The 21,582-nt window shown below is 45.7% G+C and overlaps 2 protein-coding genes across 3 annotated transcripts in view; one reads left to right on the forward strand and one right to left on the reverse strand.

Moving 5' to 3' along the window:
* The window catches only part of vasnb (vasorin b), a 46,263-nt gene extending 37,448 nt beyond the window's left edge, over positions 1–8,815 (forward strand). For both annotated transcript variants that reach the window (XM_031813926.1, XM_031813925.1), the window contains one exon: positions 4,234–8,815. In XM_031813926.1, coding sequence (XP_031669786.1) covers positions 4,269–6,350 — 2,082 coding nt within the window. In that variant the 5' untranslated portion in view covers positions 4,234–4,268 and the 3' untranslated portion in view covers positions 6,351–8,815. The remainder of the gene's footprint in view (positions 1–4,233) is intronic.
* Positions 1–21,582, reverse strand: part of coro7 (coronin 7) — a 244,011-nt gene that overhangs the window by 107,415 nt on the left and 115,014 nt on the right. The window lies entirely within an intron of this gene.

Genomic DNA, 21,582 nt, shown 5'->3' on the forward strand with positions numbered 1-21,582 from the left:
GGGGAGGACAGAAGGAAGGAAGAAAGATTGAAAATCTGTATTTTACTCTCTCCTCGCTCAAGGCCACTAACCCGTGCGATTACTCCTTGGAACGAAGGATGATAAACGTCTTCAATGACTCACTTGAGCGGCTCATCTTCCCTTTATATGCCATCCATTCCCCCTCTTTCTTTCCTCCCTTCCTCGCTCTCTTTCAACTCAAGTCTAAGTTATGTGATCTTACAGGTGTCCTGTCTCGGGCCTGAATATGCTGGGTCTCAAGTGAATCCGGGGTGTAAATTACTTGACATGCCCATCTGACACTATCCTCTCTTTGGATACAAAAGCGCCTCTCTCAGCATCTCTGAGTTTCTACTGTATTTCTCAGACGTGTTTAGTAAGGAGCGTTGGCCAAAGTTTTGAGTAATGACAATATTCTAATGTTAGGTGATTTATACTGAGTGTTTGTCAGGAAAGCAGCTCCGGGATATCGATAACGACAAGTTTAGAGCACCGCAAGCTAAATCACACACAGATGCATGCACACATGCACTATATTGTATATCACATAATTACAGTCACAAACAGAGACTTGGTACAGTTGTAAAAGTGGAGAAATGAGAGGGAAACAAGGAGCAGTTTGTACTGCAGCATTAAGACTTGTTCTGTTTTACACTGAGACACAGAATCACACACACTTGCTCTCATGTCAAACCTCCAGATCAAATGTTTTTGTCACATGTATAAAACCGTTAACAGCAGGTATAAAACAACAGCAGGTATAAAACCACTAACAGCAGGTATAAAACAGCTAACAGAAGGTATTAAACCACTAACAGCAGGTGTAAAACCACTAACAACAGGTATAAAACAGCTAACAGCAGGTATAAAACAGCTAGCAGCAGGTATAAAACAGCTAACAGCAGGTATTAAACCACTAACAGCAGGTATAAAACAGCTAACAGCAGGTATAAAACAGTTAGCAGCAGGTGTAAAACCACTAACAGCAGGTATAAAACAGCTAACAGCAGGTATTAAACCACTAACAGCTGGTATAAAACAGTTAGCAGCAGGTGTAAAACCACTAACAGCAGGTATAAAACAGCTAACAGCAGGTATTAAACCACTAACAGCAGGTATAAAACAGCTAACAGCAGGTATTAAACCACTAACAGCAGGTATAAAACAGCTAACAGCAGGTATAAAACAGTTAGCAGCAGGTGTAAAACCACTAACAGCAGGTGTAAAACCACTAACAGCAGGTATAAAACCACGAACAGCAGGTATAAATCCACTAACAGCTGGTATAAATCGACTAACAGCAGGTATAAAACCGTTAACAGCAGATATAAAACCACTAACAGCAGGTATAAAACCACTAACAGCAGGTATAAAACCACTAACATCAGGTATAAATCCACTAACAGCAGGTATAAATCCACTAACAGCAGGTATAAATCCACTAACAGCAGGTATAAATCCACTAACAGCAGGTATAAATCCACTAACAGCAGGTATAAAACAGCTAACAGCAGGTATTAAACCACTAACAGCAGGTATAAAACAGCTAACAGCAGGTATAAAACAGTTAGCAGCAGGTGTAAAACCACTAACAGCAGGTGTAAAACCACTAACAGCAGGTATAAAACCACTAACAGCAGGTATAAATCCACTAACAGCAGGTATAAATCGACTAACAGCAGGTATAAAACCGTTAACAGCAGATATAAAACCACTAACAGCAGGTATAAAACCACTAACAGCAGGTATAAAACCACTAACATCAGGTATAAATCCACTAACAGCAGGTATAAATCCACTAACAGCAGGTATAAATCCACTAACAGCAGGTATAAATCCACTAACAGCAGGTATAAATCCACTAACAGCAGGTATAAATCCACTAACGGCAGGTATAAAACCACTAACGGCAGGTATAAAACCACTAACGGCAGGTATAAAACCACTAACGGCAGGTATAAAACCACTAACGGCAGGTATAAAACCACTAACAGCAGGTATAAAACCACTAACGGCAGGTATAAAACCACTAACGGCAGGTATAAAACCACTAACAGCAGGTATAAAACCACTAACGGCAGGTACTAAACCACTAACAGCAGGTATAAAACCACTAACGGCAGGTATAAAACCACTAACAGCAGGTATAAAACCACTAACAGCAGGTATTAAACCACTAACAGCAGGTATTAAACCACTAACAGCAGGTATAAAACCACTAACAGCAGGTATAAAACCACCAACAGCAGGTATTAAACCACTAACAGCAGGTATTAAACCACTAACAGCAGGTATAAAACCACTAACAGCAGGTATAAAACCACTAACAGCAGGTATTAAACCACTAACAGCAGGTATTAAACCACTAACAGCAGGTATAAAACCACAAACAGCAGGTATAAAACCACTAACAGCAGGTATTAAACCACTAACAGCAGGTATAAAACCACTAACAGCAGGTATTAAACCACTAACAGCAGGTATTAAACCACTAACAGCAGGTATAAAACCACTAACAGCAGGTATTAAACCACTAACAGCAGGTATTAAACCACTAACAGCATGTATAAAACAGATACTACCAGAGGAATGTAGTATCCATAGTAATAAAACAGATCTAGTAAGATATACAGTATAGATGAATGTGTAATGATCAAGTAGAACTGTGTTCCAAATGTAAAGTGGTTTGTGTCTTTAAGCAGTTGAATAGAAGTATCATATCCAACAGCAGTGTTGACTGTGTGTGTGCATGTGTGTGCATGTGTGTGTGCTTGTGTGCTTGTGTGTGCGTGTGTGTGTGTGTGTGGAGAGTCAGTGTAAACCGTCTCTACGGTGCAGTTCTGAGCAGGTAAACAGCTAGGGTTAGTTGTTCAACAGTCTGATGGCCTGTTGGTCCGAGACCCGATGCTCCGTTATCATTTGCCAGATGGTAACAGTCCGTGGCTTGGGTGACTGGAGTTCTTGACAGGCTTCATCGCCTCCCTCAGACATCGTAATCTGAACAATTTGTGTGTGTGTCTGTAACGTGGTTTCACAGGCTAAAGAGTTTGCCGTAAACATGGAGAAAATTGTTAAATGTGCTTCCCCGTTCAACCACAGTGTGTGGAGAACTTTAAATGGTAGTGGGTGGACTGTACAGACCCTGAGAGAGAGACAGACAGACACAGAGAGAGAGTGAGAGAGACAGAGACACAAATGTGTTTACCAGTCCACAGCACCAAGTACTACCAGGATCTATAGCAAGGTTTATGTTAATGAAGCAGCTACCAAACCTGCTACCACAGTAACTAACAATATGCTTGAGGAAAACACCTCAGAAAGGAAAACAACATCCAGGATCCACTGTGTCTGATACAATACTATCAAGTTCAAGTCACCTTGGTCAGAGTGTGGCTACATTAGATTGCTACTCTCTATCTAAGGGAACTTTCTTTCCCCTGAGTCCAGTGGAAAATGACTCAAAGCCCTGAGGTCACTGCCGTACCACGGCCCATTGTTTGAAGAGCCCTGTGTCAAGAGACCACGTCTTTGATCCTTCATGTGTGCTCAGACGACGATAATAACGCCACATATTGTGCTAACCACATGAAAAAAGAGAAACTAATACATCATAAAGATCTATACAGATTTGTGACGCATTATACAGATCTGAAGGGTAGTTATAGTACAGAATTGCTGTATATCTCAATTTAGCACTTCTACACCTCTATGTCCTATACTTCTAGATTGTCTCTATGGCCTATACTTCTAGGTTGTCTCTATGTCCTACATCTCTAGGTTGTCTCTATATCCTATACTTCTAGGCTGTCTCTATGTCCTGTACTTCTAGGGTGTCTCTATGTCCTACACCTCTAGGTTGTCTCTATGTTCGACACCTCTAGGTTGTCTCTATGTCCTAAACTTCAGGTTGTCTATATGTTCTACATCTCTAGGTTGTCTTTATGTCCTATAATTCTAGGTTGTCTCTATGTCCTACATCTCTAGGTTGTCTCTATGTCCTACACCTCTAGGTTGTCTCTATGTCCTACACCTCTAGGTTGTCTCTATGTTCGACACCTCTAGGTTGTCTCTATGTTCGACACCTCTAGGTTGCCTTCCTTTCCCATGTCCTTCACAGTTTCCAGCAAGACATGACAAAGATAAGACTCTGTCTGTGTATATCTATTACCCAGTGGCCCTGCATTTAAAGCATCTCTTTCTATAGCTGATCTTGTCCTTGATCTGTCCTTTCAGGCTGAGAGAGGAGACAGAGTGACTGCAGTGGCACCATGAAGGCCTTCCTCCTCCCTCCGCTGACGCCCTTCCTCCTTCTCCTCTTGCTCTGGCTCCCTGGCAGGACTCTGGCCAGCGACTGTCCCCAGGACTGCACCTGCTCCACCCCAGAATCCATCTTCTGTTTCCAGCGCCGCTCTGCCACCATGCCCCAAGGCGTCCCGGAACCCACCAAGAACCTCTACCTCTTCGCCAACGGCATCGAGACCCTGGCGGAGGAAGACTTTGTGGGCATGGAGAGCCTGGAGATGCTGGATCTGAGTCAGAACAAAGTCACGGTACTGCCTGACCGGGTGTTTGAGCCTCTGACTTCCCTGAGGAACTTGGACCTCTCAGCCAACCAGATCACCCATCTGTCAGAGGAGAGCTTTGCGGGCATGGCCCTACTGGAGAGGCTGTACCTCTACAGCAACCACATCCGGACTATACACCCTGCCGCCTTCCACGGCCTGGAGCAGCTGCTGGAGCTCAAGCTGCAGGGAAACCAGCTCACCTCGCTCCCCGCCCTAGCCATGCCCAGACTGCTGCTGCTGGACCTCCGCTTCAACACCCTCCCATCCCTGGGGTCAGCCGACCTCCAGATGCCCAACCTGGAGTCTCTGAAGCTGGCCGGCCTGGGCCTCGAAAGCCTGAACGAGGATCTGATGGCCAGCCTGGGGAACCTCCACGAACTGGACATCTCTGGCAACGAGCTGGGCTCCTTCCCACCGGCGCTGAGGGAGGTCCAGGGCCTGATCTACCTGAGCCTGGCCGGGAACCCCATGGGCCCACTGAAGCTGGGGGACCTGAAGAACCTGAGCGAGCTCCAGGAGTTGGACATCAGCAACCTGAGTCTGCAGGGCTTGCCTGACGGGTTCGCACAGCTTTTCCCTCACCTGACTAAGCTGACGGTGGCCGAGAACCCTTTCAACTGCCTGTGCACCCTGGCCTGGTTTCCCGGGTGGCTCAGGAACCAGGGGGTGACTCTGGGCAGGACGGAGGAGACCCGCTGCCACTTCCCTCCCCTCAACGCTGGGAAGGTGCTGGAGAGGCTGGAGCACAGGGAGTTTGGCTGCCCCACCACCACTACTGTCACCGCTAGCACAGTCAGAACCAGCACCACCATGCCCCCTCCAGTCACCACCCTGCCTAGCACCTCCCCAGCCATCCCTGCACCAGGGCCCAGTGAGGAGGACAACTCAACTGGGACAGACAGCCAGCCCCCGCTCCCCGACCCTGCCTCTCCCAGCAGCAGCAGCAGCCAAGACCCAGAGGTGGACTTCTTCTGCCCCTCCCAGACCTGCTTGAATGGGGGCACCTGTCGGCTGGACGGGCAAGGCCATCTGGAGTGCACCTGCCCTCGTGGCTTCTATGGCACCTATTGCGAGAACCGCCACCACTCCCACCCCCCTCCCGATCAGGACCACAATGACAACAACAATTACATTTCCGCGGCAACTGTCACCGCCGATGCCCCCGACATCAGCTCGCGCCTGGTGACCAGCTCCTCCATCCTGCTGGACCTGCACCGCTACATCAAGGTCCGGCCCTACATCCGCGGCATCCGTCTGACATACCGCAACCTGTCGGGGCCCGACCGGCGTCCCATGCAGCTCAGCGTGCCCGCTTCCTACCCGGAGTACACCCTGAGGGGGCTGCGGCCCAACTCCACCTACACAGTGTGCGCAAGCCCGCTGGGCGACCTCAGCGGTGGGGACAGCGTCTGCACGGTGGCCCACACAGCGGCCCAGCAGCACACTGCCACAGGGAGGCAGGTGGAGGATAAGAGGCTGACCACCATGCTGGTGCCGGCTCTGGCCATCCTGCTGCTCCTAGTCCTGATTGCAGCCACCGTGGGGATGGTGTGCTACATGAGGAGGAAACGGGCCAAGGGCCACCTGGATCTGGAGTGTGAGCCAGCCCAGCTGGAGCTGGAGGGAGTCAAGGCTGGTTCCAACATTGGAGGGGCGATGCCCCAAAAGCAGCCGGAGCCGGCTGTGGTTCAAAATGGTGGCCTGGAGTACGAGGTGCTGCTAATACAGGATCATTGCTCGCCGAACAACAACATGGCTCTCTCTCACAAGCCCTCTTATTTCTGACGCCCATCTCTGTTGCTACTCAGACCCAGAGGGTCAGACTAAATACCTCTAGCTACTCATTCCCTCATGGACTAGACACCAGCTAGAGTTGTTGGTGACAGTGGAGGAGAAAGAGAAGACCGGCCAGCCATGTGTCAGCAATTGAGAAAACTGTGCATATATTAAAATATGTTTGAAAGGATTATTTGAATAAGGGAGCCTTTTAAAGTGCCTTTATTCTTATTTCCACACCTCCTGCTTTGTTTCTACAATCACATTGCTGGACTGGCGCCCCGCGGCTCGCTACTGAGTGTGCCCACTCTCCACAGCAGGTCAAAGGTCAAGCGAGACTGGGCCAGACAGAGAGACATCAGGGTAGTGACCTAATCCCTGCTGTGTCTACTCTAAAATGGGGTCTGCACTGAAATGGGGGTGTATTGCTGTGCACCCCTTGTGATACCTGAACTATGTAAAAAGAGTATAAGCAATTATTTTTCTCCGTAGCACCTCAGCACTACCCCAGTGGCGCTTGCTGTGAATGACATCCGAGTCACCAAATGAAGAGAACTTTTTCCAGTAATTGAAAAGCAAGGTGCCTGACATTTATCATGCTTTGTTTCGGCTCTATTGCTTAGTGAAGTTGTACTTTTTTTGTTGTGTTTGTAAATGTTTTTATACTCTTGCTGTTGTTGTTGTTCTGTAAGTATGTGACTGTTACCACCCTTCATCCCCCCTTAACTGCTTGTGATTTAACAGACAGATTAAAACCCAGATTCAAATCTTTGAAGATTAAAACTCGTTTGTACCAGCGAAGTCAATCAAAGGCTTTACCCTACGAATGTCAGACAGTCTAAGCAGCTGTAAGTCTCGTACTAAATCCCCTCCCCATTCTCTGGCCCTCAACCCCGCCCCGCCCCCCACACAAAAAGCACCGATAAACAGTTTCAGTTGGCTGAAACCTTAACATTTGTTTCTGTGCTGCAGCGAACTTCAAGCATCCCCTGAGCCTGCCTCAGATCAACCACACACACACATGATTACCACAGAGAGGAGGGGAAAAATAAACAGTTAATTTATAAAGGCTTTATTCATTGTTTATGTCCCCAAGAGGGAACACAGTTACTTCAGTAAACCGCAATTCACAAGAACGCACTTGTTAGCCTAGCTTAGCCTAGCCTCTCAGAGAGAGATGCTTGTGGATTTCCCTCAGGCAGAATTAGCCTCTATGGTGCTTTGTTGTGCACCATTAACTGGTCTTTGGAAAAAGAGGGTCCCACGTCTTGCTCACTTGCAGCCAAGCAGACTATGAAAAGTCCAAGCGTAGCATATAGTTGAAGGTTTTATATGGGCTCTGTCTGGGACGAGGGACATGGAGGAAAAAATGTGTACACCAAACTAGAATATGCTGAAACACCAGTGTTGAGATTCAAATCTCAGAATGTGAAAACAGTCTAAGTAACTTTTATGTGTCTGGCGCTAACCTGCCTGCCCCCGATGAGGATCTCAGTGCCGACTACAGTATGAAGATCTCTGTCGGTAAACAGATCAGTGATAATGTGGAAGCATGTCCCGTCTTGTGCACAGAGAGGCAGACATCAAGTCACTGTCATGCTTCAGTAGTACTGTATCCCCCACTAAACACACACACTCACACCACACACACATGCCCACCTACTCCATCCACTACATTTAAAGACATTCTCCAGTACTTTTGTATCGTTTTTAGCCAGTAGTTCTGAAAGTAGCATTCATGAGACAAAAGTGGTCCCTGTGTACTACGTGCAGATATGTGCCCCACATAATTTCTCTTTCTCATTCTGCATCTAGCTAGCTGACGCTCAAATGGAAAGGGGCTAAAGCTCATTGGCTAGAACTTGAATTGCCAGGGGGAAAATGGAGAGAAAATGGCTTTAAAGAACTAGGCATTAAATGGCTAATTGAGGTAAGACAGTAATTCTGTGAATAGAATATGCATTTTTAACTACATATTGACACATCCAGCCCAAAGTGGGAGGTTTAACAAATACTTAGCAGTCGCTAAAGTTCCAGAGCATGTATTTAAACCTCCTGAAATGGGCATGTCAAGACAAGGGTCCCCTCTTCTAACATGCCTAGTGACCAGGTACATTATGACTATTATTTTAGGAAGGAAGGGTTGGTGGATGCTGTCTACCACTAAATCTTATACCATCTAAACAAATACTTAGGCCTCAATATTTAACACTTAAAATGACATCTGTTTAAAGTGTGTAAAACTACCAAACAACTTAACTGGAATACTTGGTTTTACAATTCAAAAAACATTGAAAATATCCAGAAATATTTTTGATATTATTCCTATTTTCCCTGTTTATTTTGGGAAGCTTTTCGTTGTTATTGTTCATCTCTTTCCATGTCCTTTTGAATTAAGTGAACATGTTTTTATGAGCAAATAAACACAACGTTGACATTATTAAAAAAGTTGAAATAAAAACTGAAAACAAACATTTGAGGTCACGTCTGTTTGATTCCTCTAAATCAGGGCTCTCCAACCCTGTTCCTGGAGAGTTACAGTCCAGTAGGTTTTAACTCCAACCCTGTTCCTGGAGAGTTACAGTCCAGTAGGTTTTAACTCCAACCCTGTTCCTGGAGAGTTAGTCCAGTAGGTTTTAACTCCAACCCTGTTCCTGGAGAGTTACAGTCCAGTAGGTTTTAACTCCAACCCTGTTCCTGGAGAGTTACAGTCCAGTAGGTTTTAACTCCAACCCTGTTCCTGGAGAGTTAGTCCAGTAGGTTTTAACTCCAACCCTGTTCCTGGAGAGTTAGTCCAGTAGGTTTTAACTCCAACCCTGTTCCTGGAGAGTTACAGTCCAGTAGGTTTTAACTCCAACCCTGTTCCTGGAGAGTTAGTCCAGTAGGTTTTAACTCCAACCCTGTTCCTGGAGAGTTACAGTCCAGTAGGTTTTAACTCCAACCCTGTTCCTGGAGAGTTACAGTCCAGTAGGTTTTAACTCCAACCCTGTTCCTGGAGAGTTAGTCCAGTAGGTTTTAACTCCAACCCTGTTCCTGGAGAGTTAGTCCAGTAGGTTTTAACTCCAACCCTGTTCCTGGAGAGTTACAGTCCAGTAGGTTTTAACTCCAACCCTGTTCCTGGAGAGTTAGTCCAGTAGGTTTTAACTCCAACCCTGTTCCTGGAGAGTTAGTCCAGTAGGTTTTAACTCCAACCCTGTTCCTGGAGAGTTACAGTCCAGTAGGTTTTAACTCCAGCCCTGTTCCTGGAGAGTTAGTCCAGTAGGTTTTAACTCCAACCCTGTTCCTGGAGAGTTACAGTCCAGTAGGTTTTAACTCCAATACTGGACTGTAGCTCTCCAGGAACAGGGTTGGAGAGCCCTGTTCTAAATCGTCTGTTTTTCTCTGTCCCAGCAGAACATTTGACTGGCAGTGGAGCAATAGATTAAGTCTATCATCAACTTCACCTCCTTCATTCATCCATCACTCTGGGAAGCAAGGGAAGAAGGAGCCAGTGGGAAGAGAGGGAGGCATGATTGAGCCAGTTATTAAACCTGTCAGGATGTCAAGTCTGGCAGGCAGTTCGCAACCCCCCCCCCCCCCCCCCCCCCCCAAGACACTCACGTACCCCTTTGCCTCCTCCCCACACATACACACCGGATGTGTGTGAGCCTGAGAGAGAACACATTGTTTTTATGTATCCGTATCTGTTAGCTCTTCCATGTCCTTGGATCTGACTACCACCACCTCCAAGAAGTGCTTCATTATTAATCCAATGTGTCCAACAGAGTGTTACATTCCTCCCTCCAGCAGAGCACCACCCAACACAAACTTCTCACCAGACTGTTTAGGGGGGTCTTGGTATTTTTCCCTCAATAGCTTGAGGTGCAGGTAAAAAATATGATTGAAACCACACAGAGGCTAAATATTAATAGTGATTTGTACCGCAGACAGGGTCCCTGACTCTGAGCTAATGGGTTAGCATTGTTTGTTACATAAAATATTAACCTCTGACCATACACAAGTTTACAGGTACAGGCTTGGCAGGGGCTGACTGTACAGTATGTCCACACACACAGCTTGGCTCAGGTACAGGCATCCAGCTGCTAGCTGTTGTGCTCAGTCCCAGCACCAACACAAACACATAAAACAGCTCCACTGCGGTCCTGAAGACACCTATTATTTGGTTCTGAGTGAAAACAACCAAGTATACCCAGCGAGTCACCAGTAACACACACGCAGCAGGTTCAGCCTTTGTTTTTCAAACATTTTCTTCTTCTCTTGTCTCCCTCTCTCACATCATATGTTGGAATAGTTGGGGGAAAAAATCTGCATTCTGCCTCGCAGAGTTAACCCAGGTGCAACTGGAGTCTCAAACAATCATGTATGTGACGGTGACAACTAGTACTTGAGCTCTGTGTGGATAAGAAAGAAAGAAAGACTGGGAAAGAGAGAGAGAGAGAGGGAAAGAGAGAGAGAGAGAGAGAGAGAGAGGGAAAGAGAGGGAAAGAGAGAGAGAGAGAGGGAAAGAGAGAGAGAGAAAGAGAGAAACCCAGGGAGAGCATGTGTCTGTTTCTCTCTTTTCCTTCTGTGAAACAGGCCTCTTTTCTTCCCCTTGGCTTTAACAGACCTGGCCTCTGGCGAGGGGCCAACCCCGACGCTGCTCAAGCTGCATGCGCCAATCAAAGGAGCCATTGTAGCCGTGAATGAAGCCTTTTTCAAATTATCATCCTGAAAAATTCCACACAAAATTATTGCTGAGTAAATATTTTTGAACTTTTTTCTCAATCGTTCTTTCTTCTTTCTTCAATCCCTCTCATTTTTAGTTTTAGCTTCTTTTCCAAAACCAGGGCTTGAAGGGAGTCTGCCAAGGACAATGTGTTAAAACACGGGGTCGTAGTGTGGCTTCGAATTGGCATTTCCGCTCCCTCTCTCTCCCTCTCCCTCACTCTGTAATAATAGTAAAGATGTGAGAGCTGAAGGGTGGTGTACTACTGTACAGCTGGCAGTAAGTACAGCTGGCAGTAAGTGATGCCCTGTGCGTTCCCTCTAGTGCCAAAGCCAACGGATGGATCAAAGGGCATGAGAGGGCAGAGGATGCCCGTCTGACAGTGAGGGATGACAGGAGAGGAAAGAGGAGAGGAGAAGGAAGGAGAGGAGGCTAAGGGGGAGGCTTTGGTTTGGTTTTATGTGCTTTTCACTGCAATAAATTGTGGTGAACACATGCAGTCGATTTCACATGCTGTTCAGTAGATTATGAGATATAAAACAAACAGGATCATAATCCCCCTGGAGATACCTCCTCCCTCCCTCCCTTTCTACACTGTGGTCGATTGCTTACTGGAAGTCAGTCACATGGGTTGGCTTAAGGCAGGTGTGGATGTGCTACAGTATATCTATGGTAAAGCAAGGTAGAGGGCAAAAAGCAGGGTAAAAAGATGGTTAAGGTCCATGCAGGGCCACGTGCCCTGAAATCCCACGACTCTGCAGAGACTAGTTGCTGACGTGTAAAGAGTTGTTCACGGACAGGGGCTGGTGGGGGGTAAGTTCAACATGGCTTCCAAAAGCGAGCCTGGAATTAAAGCACATGCATCTAATCTGAACAGCCTGTCATTCTGGAACGCACCACAACGGTGCTTCTCATTTCATAGGAATGAGGAGGGGGGGAGAGAAGCTGGGGGGGGAACGAGAATGTTATTTATTCCGGAAAAAAGAGGGGGGTAAATCTGGCATTAATGAAACAGGGAGGTGGTTGGAAGAGAAGCACATGTGTTTGCTTGGTCCACTGATAACAACAGTTTGACTGATCTGATGAATCAACAGAGATTCCAGAGACGAGATGAGCTCAATTAGACTCTATTGGCCAAGAAAGATAAGACTTGATCCCCGATTGGTTCTCGAAGTGACCAATGACCACGTGTTATTACTGCAGGGGATATTGTCAGTGTACCTGGCTAGTGGCTACAGCACATTTCTTGGTTTAAAACATTTTACAACAGAAAACAAAAATGAGAGTCCAGGTCGTCCCTCCTTATTTCAGTCCATTTTCCTCCATTTAGTACCTAATGAACAGGACCCAGCTGTTTCTGGGTTGTTAGTCCATCTGACTTGTGTGTAAAAGTATGTATCCTATGGGAGATGTCCTTGAGATATTAAGGCTACTTGAGGCTTTTGTTTGACTTTGTATGGAGAGAGGAGCCTGCTGCTTTGTAAGGCCTTCTGAGAACCTTGCTCTGTATTGAGGAATCACGAGGTTGCCTCTGTGTTGATTTGTCACAGCTGTTGTAGCCTTGAGCCATCCTCTTACCTGGGACATATAAGAGCTGTTGTAGCCTTGAGCCATCCTCTTACCTGGGACATATAAGAGCTGTTGTAGCCTTGAGCCAAAGTAATTTTACTTTAAAGGGGCAGTTTCCACAACATGAGGTCAGAATAATACTGTGAAATTGTGAAAATTAGGATAATGCCCCTTTCAGTGTAAGAGAGTGGTTTGAAATTTCAGCTTGTCTGGCTGGGTAGACCTGATGACATCACCAAGCGGTTTAAGTTAATAGACCAATTAAAAAAGAGAGTTTTCCCTCCTCTCTGTAAAAAACAGCTAGTTTTCAGGTTACACATCCCTCCTTCTCCAATTAGACTCCTCCCTCAGACCACTCCCAGACAGTCCTAACAAAATGATTTCTTGAGAAATTGCATTTTACTAAGATATTGTTGTTTCGTTTGGACCATTTTAATTTAAAACAATCACAGTAAGGTAGAAACGATTTGATATTGAGATAAAAACGTCTGCATTGGATCTTTAAACACGTGATTATTTCAGTGTCTAGGGGTTAGAGGTTAGGGCAGGACTAACTCTGGTCCAGGGGACACAAAGAGATGCACCTTTTTGTTTTTTCCCCAGCACTACACAGCTGATTCAAATGATCAACTCATCATCACACTTTAAAGATTTCAATCAGGTGTGCAGTGCTAAGGCAAAAACAAACCAGGATTGAGAACCACTGGGTTAGGGGATAAGATTTGATTTGAGAGTGGGCCTAAAATACACTCTGTGATATGGGGCTATGTACAATACTCTAACAGACTTCAGTATTGGCCTTCAGTCTGTCTGTCACTAGCTATTCCCATCACACTGATGTTCAGTCACCTGTCCTGCCTGGAGGGTTCAGACAGACAGACAGTGTCACTTCCTCTCAAGCAGCGTTTCCCAACTCCGGTTCTCCAGTACCCCCACCCGGGGCTGCTACTGTCGTGACACCAAAAAGAGTAAATCAGAGCTGATCAAACAGGGTTTTACTGAGCTGATCAAACAGGTTTTACTGAGCTGATCAAACAGGGTTTTACTGAGCTGATCAAACAGGGTTTTACTGAGCTGATCAAACAGGGTTTTACTGAGCTGATCAAACAGGGTTTTACTGAGCTGATCAAACAGGGTTTTACTGAGCTGATCAAACAGGGTTTTACTGAGCTGATCAAACAGGGTTTTACTGAGCTGATCAAACAGGGTTTTACTGAGCTGATCAAACAGGGTTTTACTGAGCTGATCAAACAGGGTTTTACTGAGCTGATCAAACAGGTTTTACTGAGCTGATCAAACAGGGTTTTACTGAGCTGATCAACATCCTAAAAGTCTCTGAAAAGCAGCCAATGATCTCTGGTCTGATGCAGTCACTGGGTCGTGGCTGTGTAAGGTTCAGCAGGCTCTTAGCTGGATTAAAGACTACTGCCACTATGTTGGCATAACTTTTACTGACAATTTCAACACTTTTTGGAAACAAAAGATGCTCTACAGGGATGATGGGCTTCACCCAAATCATCGGGGAGCCCTTTTCATATTTCAAGGCTGCGTTAAGATACTGAGTCAGTGACAGTCTAAGCCATCCTCTCTAAGCGTTATCCTTGTACTGTTGTCTATACTGCCAGGGGTGTTGTCAGTTGTAATCTTGTTCCCATTCCTTTCAACTCCACTCTTAGATTTGCTATTGTTAGCTCAAAAGGGGAGCCCACTGTGGTCTGCTCACCCAGCGCTTTAGTTCCAATGTGAATTCCATAAACTTGAATACCCCCTCGGTTTTCACATCACGTAGAGGGCTTGGGCTGTTGCACGATAGCAACCAAAGCCCATGTAAGTCAGTTTATAACATTCCATCATTGGTTACTCGAAGAGCTCCTCATATTGACATTGGCTGCGACCTCGGGGCCCTATGGTTCTAATCTTGGAAAAGTAATTACAATTTCTTCTCCTTCCTTTATTACTACTAGGGATAGACCAAATGGTGCAGTTCTATACACTCTTATAGCCATACCAACTATATCAATATCAACCATCAGACAGGGCCTGCAACCACCTACTGAACGGTGCTTGTTTGAGTTTGAGTTTCCATGTGACATAAACAATCGTAAAGGTCTTGGGTTGATGCATCTGAACATTAGGAAACTAACTTCCTAAACTAAATTACATTAAGATCTGGGTTATGCAGACTAATCTGGATATTCTGGTATTGACTGAAACTTGGATCTCTGGGGACATTCTGGAATCTGATATTAATACAGACAGAGTAGGTGGTGGTGGAGTGGCCATTTTTATTTTAAAAAACTTCTCTGTCTCTTTACTGAAATCCATTTCCCTTGCTCCAAAATTTGAACTCCTATCGTTTAGCCTTTGTCTGGGGAGAAATGTATCTATAACTGTTATAGGGATCTACCGTCCTCCCTTAGCTAACCTTTGTGCACTCGAGGAGTTAACTAGTTTGTTTACTAATTCAGAGGTCATTATCCTGGGTGACCTAAATTATGATCTAAAAAGCATGTGTAATGATCTAAACCTAACCCAGCTGGTGACTAAGCCTACACGGCCCAATCCTAGAGATCCTTCAAAGGCATCTCTGATTGATCACATTTTTATGAATACATCAGAGAATGTGAGATGTGAGAATACACAAATCTAAGCCTCGTGTCATCACAAAGAGGAACTTTAAAAACTTCAGTCAACTGTCTTTTTCACATGATCTTTATACTAGTGACCTTGACTGTACTTCAGTTATCCCTGAACCTGATTAGCTTGGATCCTCTTTGCAGATGTCTTCAATGCTTTGTGGATAATCATGCTCCCTTCAAAACATGTCAGGGTTAAAGGTAGATTGAATGCCTGGAACACTATGCAGTTATCAGAAATCATTCATGAAAGCGATGATGCTTGGGTCAAGGCCAGGAACTCAGGCTTAGGCCTGGACTGGAAAGCTTTTAATCAAATCAGAAAGGCTAAATCTGATTATTATCTTTATGATTGTAATGGGAACCCGGCTAAATTCTGGAAAACTGTCAAATCCCTGAAGGGTTCTACTCCCTCCTCTCTGCCACAACAAATTAGCTCAGACACTGGCCATATTACAGAAAAAAAGGCATCATTGATGCATTGAATCACCATGTTATTTCAGCAGGCTCTCTCTTTGAAAGAACTTTAAGCCTATTCATAATGTTGTTGTGCTGGATGCTGGAAGCGTAAACTTGCTGAATGATCAGAGAAATGGTAGTCAAAGCTTTTCTATGAGGCTATTTACAGAAAAATCAGTCCTGGATGCTTTGCTAGCAATAGACAACAAGATATCCACAGGGGCTGACAAAGTGGATCCTGGTCTGCCTAAGTGTGCAGCAACATCATTGTTGGCTCAATTACCCACATTTTTTTATTTAACATTGTTATCAGGAAATATTCCAAAAGTATGTAAACCAAGTCTTGTGCTGCCACTCCATAAGGACGGAGACAGTAGGGATCTTAAATATTATCACCCCATTTTAAGGCTTCCTTGTTTAGCTAAGATTCCAGAATCCTTGGTAAATGTACAACTTTGCTCTTTTTTATGTGAGAAATGTATTTTGAATGTAAACTGATCAGGGTTCAGGCCTGGCCATAGCACTATTACAGCAACCACTTCAGTTGTTAATGATCTTGTCAACACTTTAGATACTACAATGAAATGTGCTGCTTTGTTTGTGGACCTGTCAAAAGCTTTTGATACTGTTGATCATGTTATTTCACGTATAAATACTTAGGATATGGATTTAACATTAAAAACCAATAGATGAGCTGGTTAAGATGCTAAGATTTGAAGTTGGCTTTTTCTATAGAAACAGATTGTGCCTTTCTCTAAGCAGTAGGAAGCAGATTAGGGGCAGATAAGGGGCAGATTAGGGGCAGATAAGGGGCAGATTAGGGGCAGATAAGGGGCAGATAAGGGGCAGATTAGGGGCAGATTAGGGGCCGATTAGGGGCAGATAAGGGGCAGATTAGGTGCAGAAGTAACCGGAAGGTTGCAAGTTCAAACCCCTGAGCTGACAAGGTACGAATCTGTCGTTCTGCCCCTGAACAGGCAGTTAACCCACTGTTCCTAGGCCGTCATTGAAAATACAAATTTGTTGTTAACTGACTTGCCTAGTTAAATAAAGGTAAAATAAAAATAAGGGGCAGATAAGGGGCAGATTAGGGGCAGATAAGGGCACCTCTCTGATTCAGAGGCAATTTAAGTATGTGGATACCTGTTCTTCGAACATCTCATTCCAAAATCATGGGCATTAATATGGAGTTGGTCTCCCCTTTGCTGCTATAACAGCCTCCACTCTTCTGGGAGGGCCCTTCACTAGATGTTGGAACATTTCTGGGGGGGATTTGCTTGCATTCAGCCACAAGAGCATTAGTGATATCGGGCACTGATTTTGGACGATTAGGCCTGGCTCGCAGTCAGTGTTTCAATTCATCCCAAATGTGTTCAATGGGGTTGAGGTCAGGGCTCTGTGCAGACCAGTCAAGTTCTTCCACACCAATCTAGACAAACCATTTCTGTATGGATCTCGCTTTGTGCACGGGGCATTGTCATGCTGAAACAGGAACGGTCCTTCCCCAAACTGTTGCCACAAAGTTGGAAGCACAGAATCTTCTAGAACATCATTATATGCTGTAGCGTTAAGATTTCCTTAAACTGGAACTAAGGGGCCCGAACCATGAAAAACAGCCCCAGACCATTATTCCTCATCCACCAACCTTTACAGTTGGCGCTATGCCTTGGGGCAGGTAGCGTTCTCCTGGCATCCGCCAAACCCAGATTCATCCATCGGACTGCCAGATGGTGAAGCGTGATTCATCACTCCAGAGAATGCGTTTCCACTGCTCCAGAGTCCAATGGCGCAAGCTTTATACCACTCCAGCCGACGCTTGGCATTGCGCATGGTGATCTTAAGCTTGTGTGTGGCTGCTCGGCCATGGAAACCCATTTCATGAAGCTCCCGACAAACAGTTATTGTGCTGACGTTGCTTCCGGAGGCAGTTTGGAACTCGGTAGTAAGCTTTGCAAATGAGGACAGCACTCGGTGGTCCCGTGCCGTGAGCTTTTGTGTGGCCTATCAATTTGCAGCTGAGCCGTTGTTGCTCCTTGACGTTTCCACTTCACAATAAAGGCATTTAGAATTGACCAGTATAATACAGTAGACAGACTAAGGTACTGTACAGAGGCAGGACTGTGACTGAATGAGGAACTGTAGAACACATTCTAATACAGTAGACAGACTGAGGTACTGTACAGAGGCAGGACTGTGTCCCACATGGCACCCTATTCACTACATAGTGCACTATGGGCCCTGGTAAAAAATTTGTGCACTATGTAATGAATAGGGTGACATTTGGGACACAACTTGTGTCAGGATGGAGGTAATCTGGCCTGCTGGGTCTGCCGCTCACTTCCTGACTGGGCCGGGCTCAGGAATGTAGAGCTGGCTGAGAGACGGGGGGGGGGGGGGGGGGGGTCTTTCCCAAAGCCAGGTTTACTCTCTCTCAGGCTAATCACCAAACCCCTGCCTGATTTCAGGTAGATGCCTCTGGACATTCAAATGCACAGGAAATTGTTTGTAAACAATGCTAATGAAAATGTATCCACTCACTACTGTAAGTCGCTCTGGATAAGAGTGTCTGCTGAAATGTACAACTAAATATTTCTCAGTCAGGTTATTTTAAATTTGGCTTTTAAACTCCGTCTCCCTTCGCTACACTTTTAAATGTCCCTCTAGGTTGAGATGTGCAGTATTACTGAACATCTGCATCAGCTGGGAACAATGATGTAGCATATTGGTTAGAATAGGAGTAGACCATGCAATCAGCAACACTTCTTCTGTGACATTATCTTTCCATTACAATAGAGACACATGCTATCAATCAACCAAATCATTTCACCATAGTGTGTGATCTTATATGACTGACTGACAGAAAATCCTCAACAACTACAGAGGGATTATTATACAGAATCTCTCCTCTTCACGGACTACTGGCATCTTCCAGACAGACACAGAGACACAGAGACACAGAGACACAGAGACACAGAGACACAGAGACACAGAGACACACAGACACACAGACACACAGACACACAGACACACAGACACACAGAGACACAGAGACACAGAGACACACAGACACACAGACACACAGACACACAGACACACAGACACACAGACACACAGACAGACAGACAGAACAAATGGACAGACAGACAGAACAAATGGACAGAAAAGAGAGAGAGAGACAGAAAAGAGCGAGAGAGACAGAAAAGAGAGAGAGACAGCGAAAGACAGAGATAAACCACACACACATAGAGAACAGGCCATGCAGCAGACAACCAAACCAATAAAGTCTGGATGACAGCGGATGAGGAGGGATGATGAACATCACCCAAGAGGGTTACAGCACAACCCAAAACAACGAGCGCCAAGACCTGGTGCTGAAAGATTAATACACATCCTATTACAGTGATGATGCTAACTGGAGCAGACCTGCACCACGCACGCACACAGACACAGTCACAGACACAGACAGGGCGAGAGAGAGAGACAGACACAGTGTGTTTGAGGGTTAATGGGTTGGTGGGAGACTGTTTGAGACTACAGAGCAGCTGAACTGACTTACATGGACACTGCTCTGGATTAAGACAACAAACCAAATCCAACCAACCGCTCGTACTTCACCAAGCCCCCCTTTCAACAAGAGACTAGCCAACCTCTCGTACTTCACCAAGCCCCCTTTCAACAAGAGACTAGCCATCCGCCCGTACTTCAACAAGAGACTAGCCAACCTCTCGTACTTCACCAAGCCCCCTTTCAAGAGACTAGCCAACCACTCTTACTTCACAAAGCCCCCTTTCAACAAGAGACTAGCCAACTGCTCGTACTTCACCAAGCCCCTTTTTAACAAGAGACTAACCTCCCTCCCTCCCTCTTAAAAATGTTAATATTCAACTCTCCAGTCACATACAACACAAACAGAAAAACATGGCAGGCTTGGGGTCAAGCTGCGAGGGCCCTGATTCGTCCCCCCGAGACGACGGTCGCCATCTATCACACAGCGCTGTATACACAGTCCGAACGGGCTTTCAAGCTAGCAGTGCATCATGAATGCCGGTCCTGTATACCCATCTGTAGATTCCAACGCAGAGAACAGCTTTGATGCTGTGCTGAGATGTGCTGGGCCTGTTCTCAGCTGTGATGGTCTGTGAGTGATCCTATGAACTGGTACCTGTCTGAGATGTGCTGGGCCTGTTCTCAGCTGTGATGGTCTGTGAGTGATCCTATGAACTGGTACCTGTCTGAGATGTGCTGGGCCTGTTCTCAGCTGTGATGGTCTGTGAGTGATCCTATGAACTGGTACCTGTCTGAAATGTGCTGGGCCTGTTCTCAGCTGTGATGGTATGTGAGTGATCCTATGAACTGGTACCTGTGTGAGATGTGCTGGGACTGTTCTCAGCTGTGATGGTCTGTGAGTGATCCTATGAACTGGTATCTGTGTGAGATGTGCTGGGCCTGTTCTCAGCTGTGATGGTCTGTGAGTGATCCTATGAACTGGTACCTGTCTGAGATGTGCTGGGCCTGTTCTCAGCTGTGATGGTCTGTGAGTGATCCTATGAACTGGTACCTGTCTGAGATGTGCTGGGCCTGTTCTCAGCTGTGATGGTCTGTGAGTGATCCTATGAACTGGTACCTGTGTGAGATGTGCTGGACCTGTTCTCAGCTGTGATGGTCTGTGCGTGATCCTATGAACTGGTACCTGTCTGAGATGTGGACCTAGTGGTTCAGCTGTTCCCTGCATGGTTTGGGGCTGATATTACAAACCTATAGCTTAACTCAGATGTAAAGCTGTTTAGTTAGCTCTGTAGTGTGTGCAGCAACACTGGGTTTAAATAGTATCGTTTGCCTTCAAATACGTGGAGCGTCTGATCAAACCTGCCTGGAGCGATAGGCTTCAGATGGGAGGGGCTTGAACTTTTGTGACAACTCTATTGGTTCCATTGCGTCCGGCAAGCGCAATCGAGCACAGGTAAATTATTTGGAAAGAAAACAAATACTATTTAAACCCATGTCTATGGTAGTGAGGGTGCTCAGAGCAGAGCTGGGTTTGCGAGGGTGTGTGTTTACTTATATTTACACTGAGCAGAGGGTGGTGACAGGCACGGATTAGTACCCATAATCCTTTTTATCACAATACTGCTCTCACGATGTGTTGACGCTGGCCAGCTGGTTTTATGGCCAACAGTGGACATGAAATACCTCTGAAAATGGACGTGTGTCTGCAAATAGTGGCGCTAAAACCAATGGATAAGTAATATAGAACGAATGATCTTACTTTTCACCTGTCTAAGATCTAGATGTGGGATGTTTCTGTGTGTGTCTGTGTGCAGTCCAGTGTGTGTGTGTGTGTGTGTGTGTGTGTAGTCCAGTGTGTCTCTGTGTGTGTGTGTGTGTGTGTGTGTGTGTGTGTGTGTGTGTGTGTGTGTGTGTGTGTGTGTGTGTGTGTGTGTGTGTAGTCCAGTGTGTCTCTGTGTGTGTGTGTGTGTGTGTGTGTGTAGTCCAGTGTGTCTCTGTGTGCGTCTGTGTGTAGTCGAGTGTGTCTCTGTGTGTGTGTGTGTGTGTGTGTGTGTGTGTGTGTGTGTGTGTGTGTGTGTGTAGTCCAGTGTGTCTGTGTGTGTGTGTGTGTAGTCCAGTGTGTCTGTGTGTGTGTGTGTGTGTGTGTGTAGTCCAGTGTGTCTGTGTGTGTGTGTGTGTGTGTGTGTGTGTGTGTGTGTGTGTGTGTGTGTGTGTGTGTGTGTGTGTGATACACCTTTCCAAAGAGGCCTGGCTGGCACACAGCTTGCTTAGGAATGGACCTTGATCACAGATCAGACTTTACATCCCTCTATCCTCATTAGTCATTTTAACTCCAAACACACACGTCTACTCACACACTACCCTA

This window comes from Oncorhynchus kisutch, unplaced genomic scaffold (assembly GCF_002021735.2).
Source record: "Oncorhynchus kisutch isolate 150728-3 unplaced genomic scaffold, Okis_V2 Okis06b-Okis10b_hom, whole genome shotgun sequence".
NCBI classification, from domain to species: domain Eukaryota; kingdom Metazoa; phylum Chordata; class Actinopteri; order Salmoniformes; family Salmonidae; genus Oncorhynchus; species Oncorhynchus kisutch.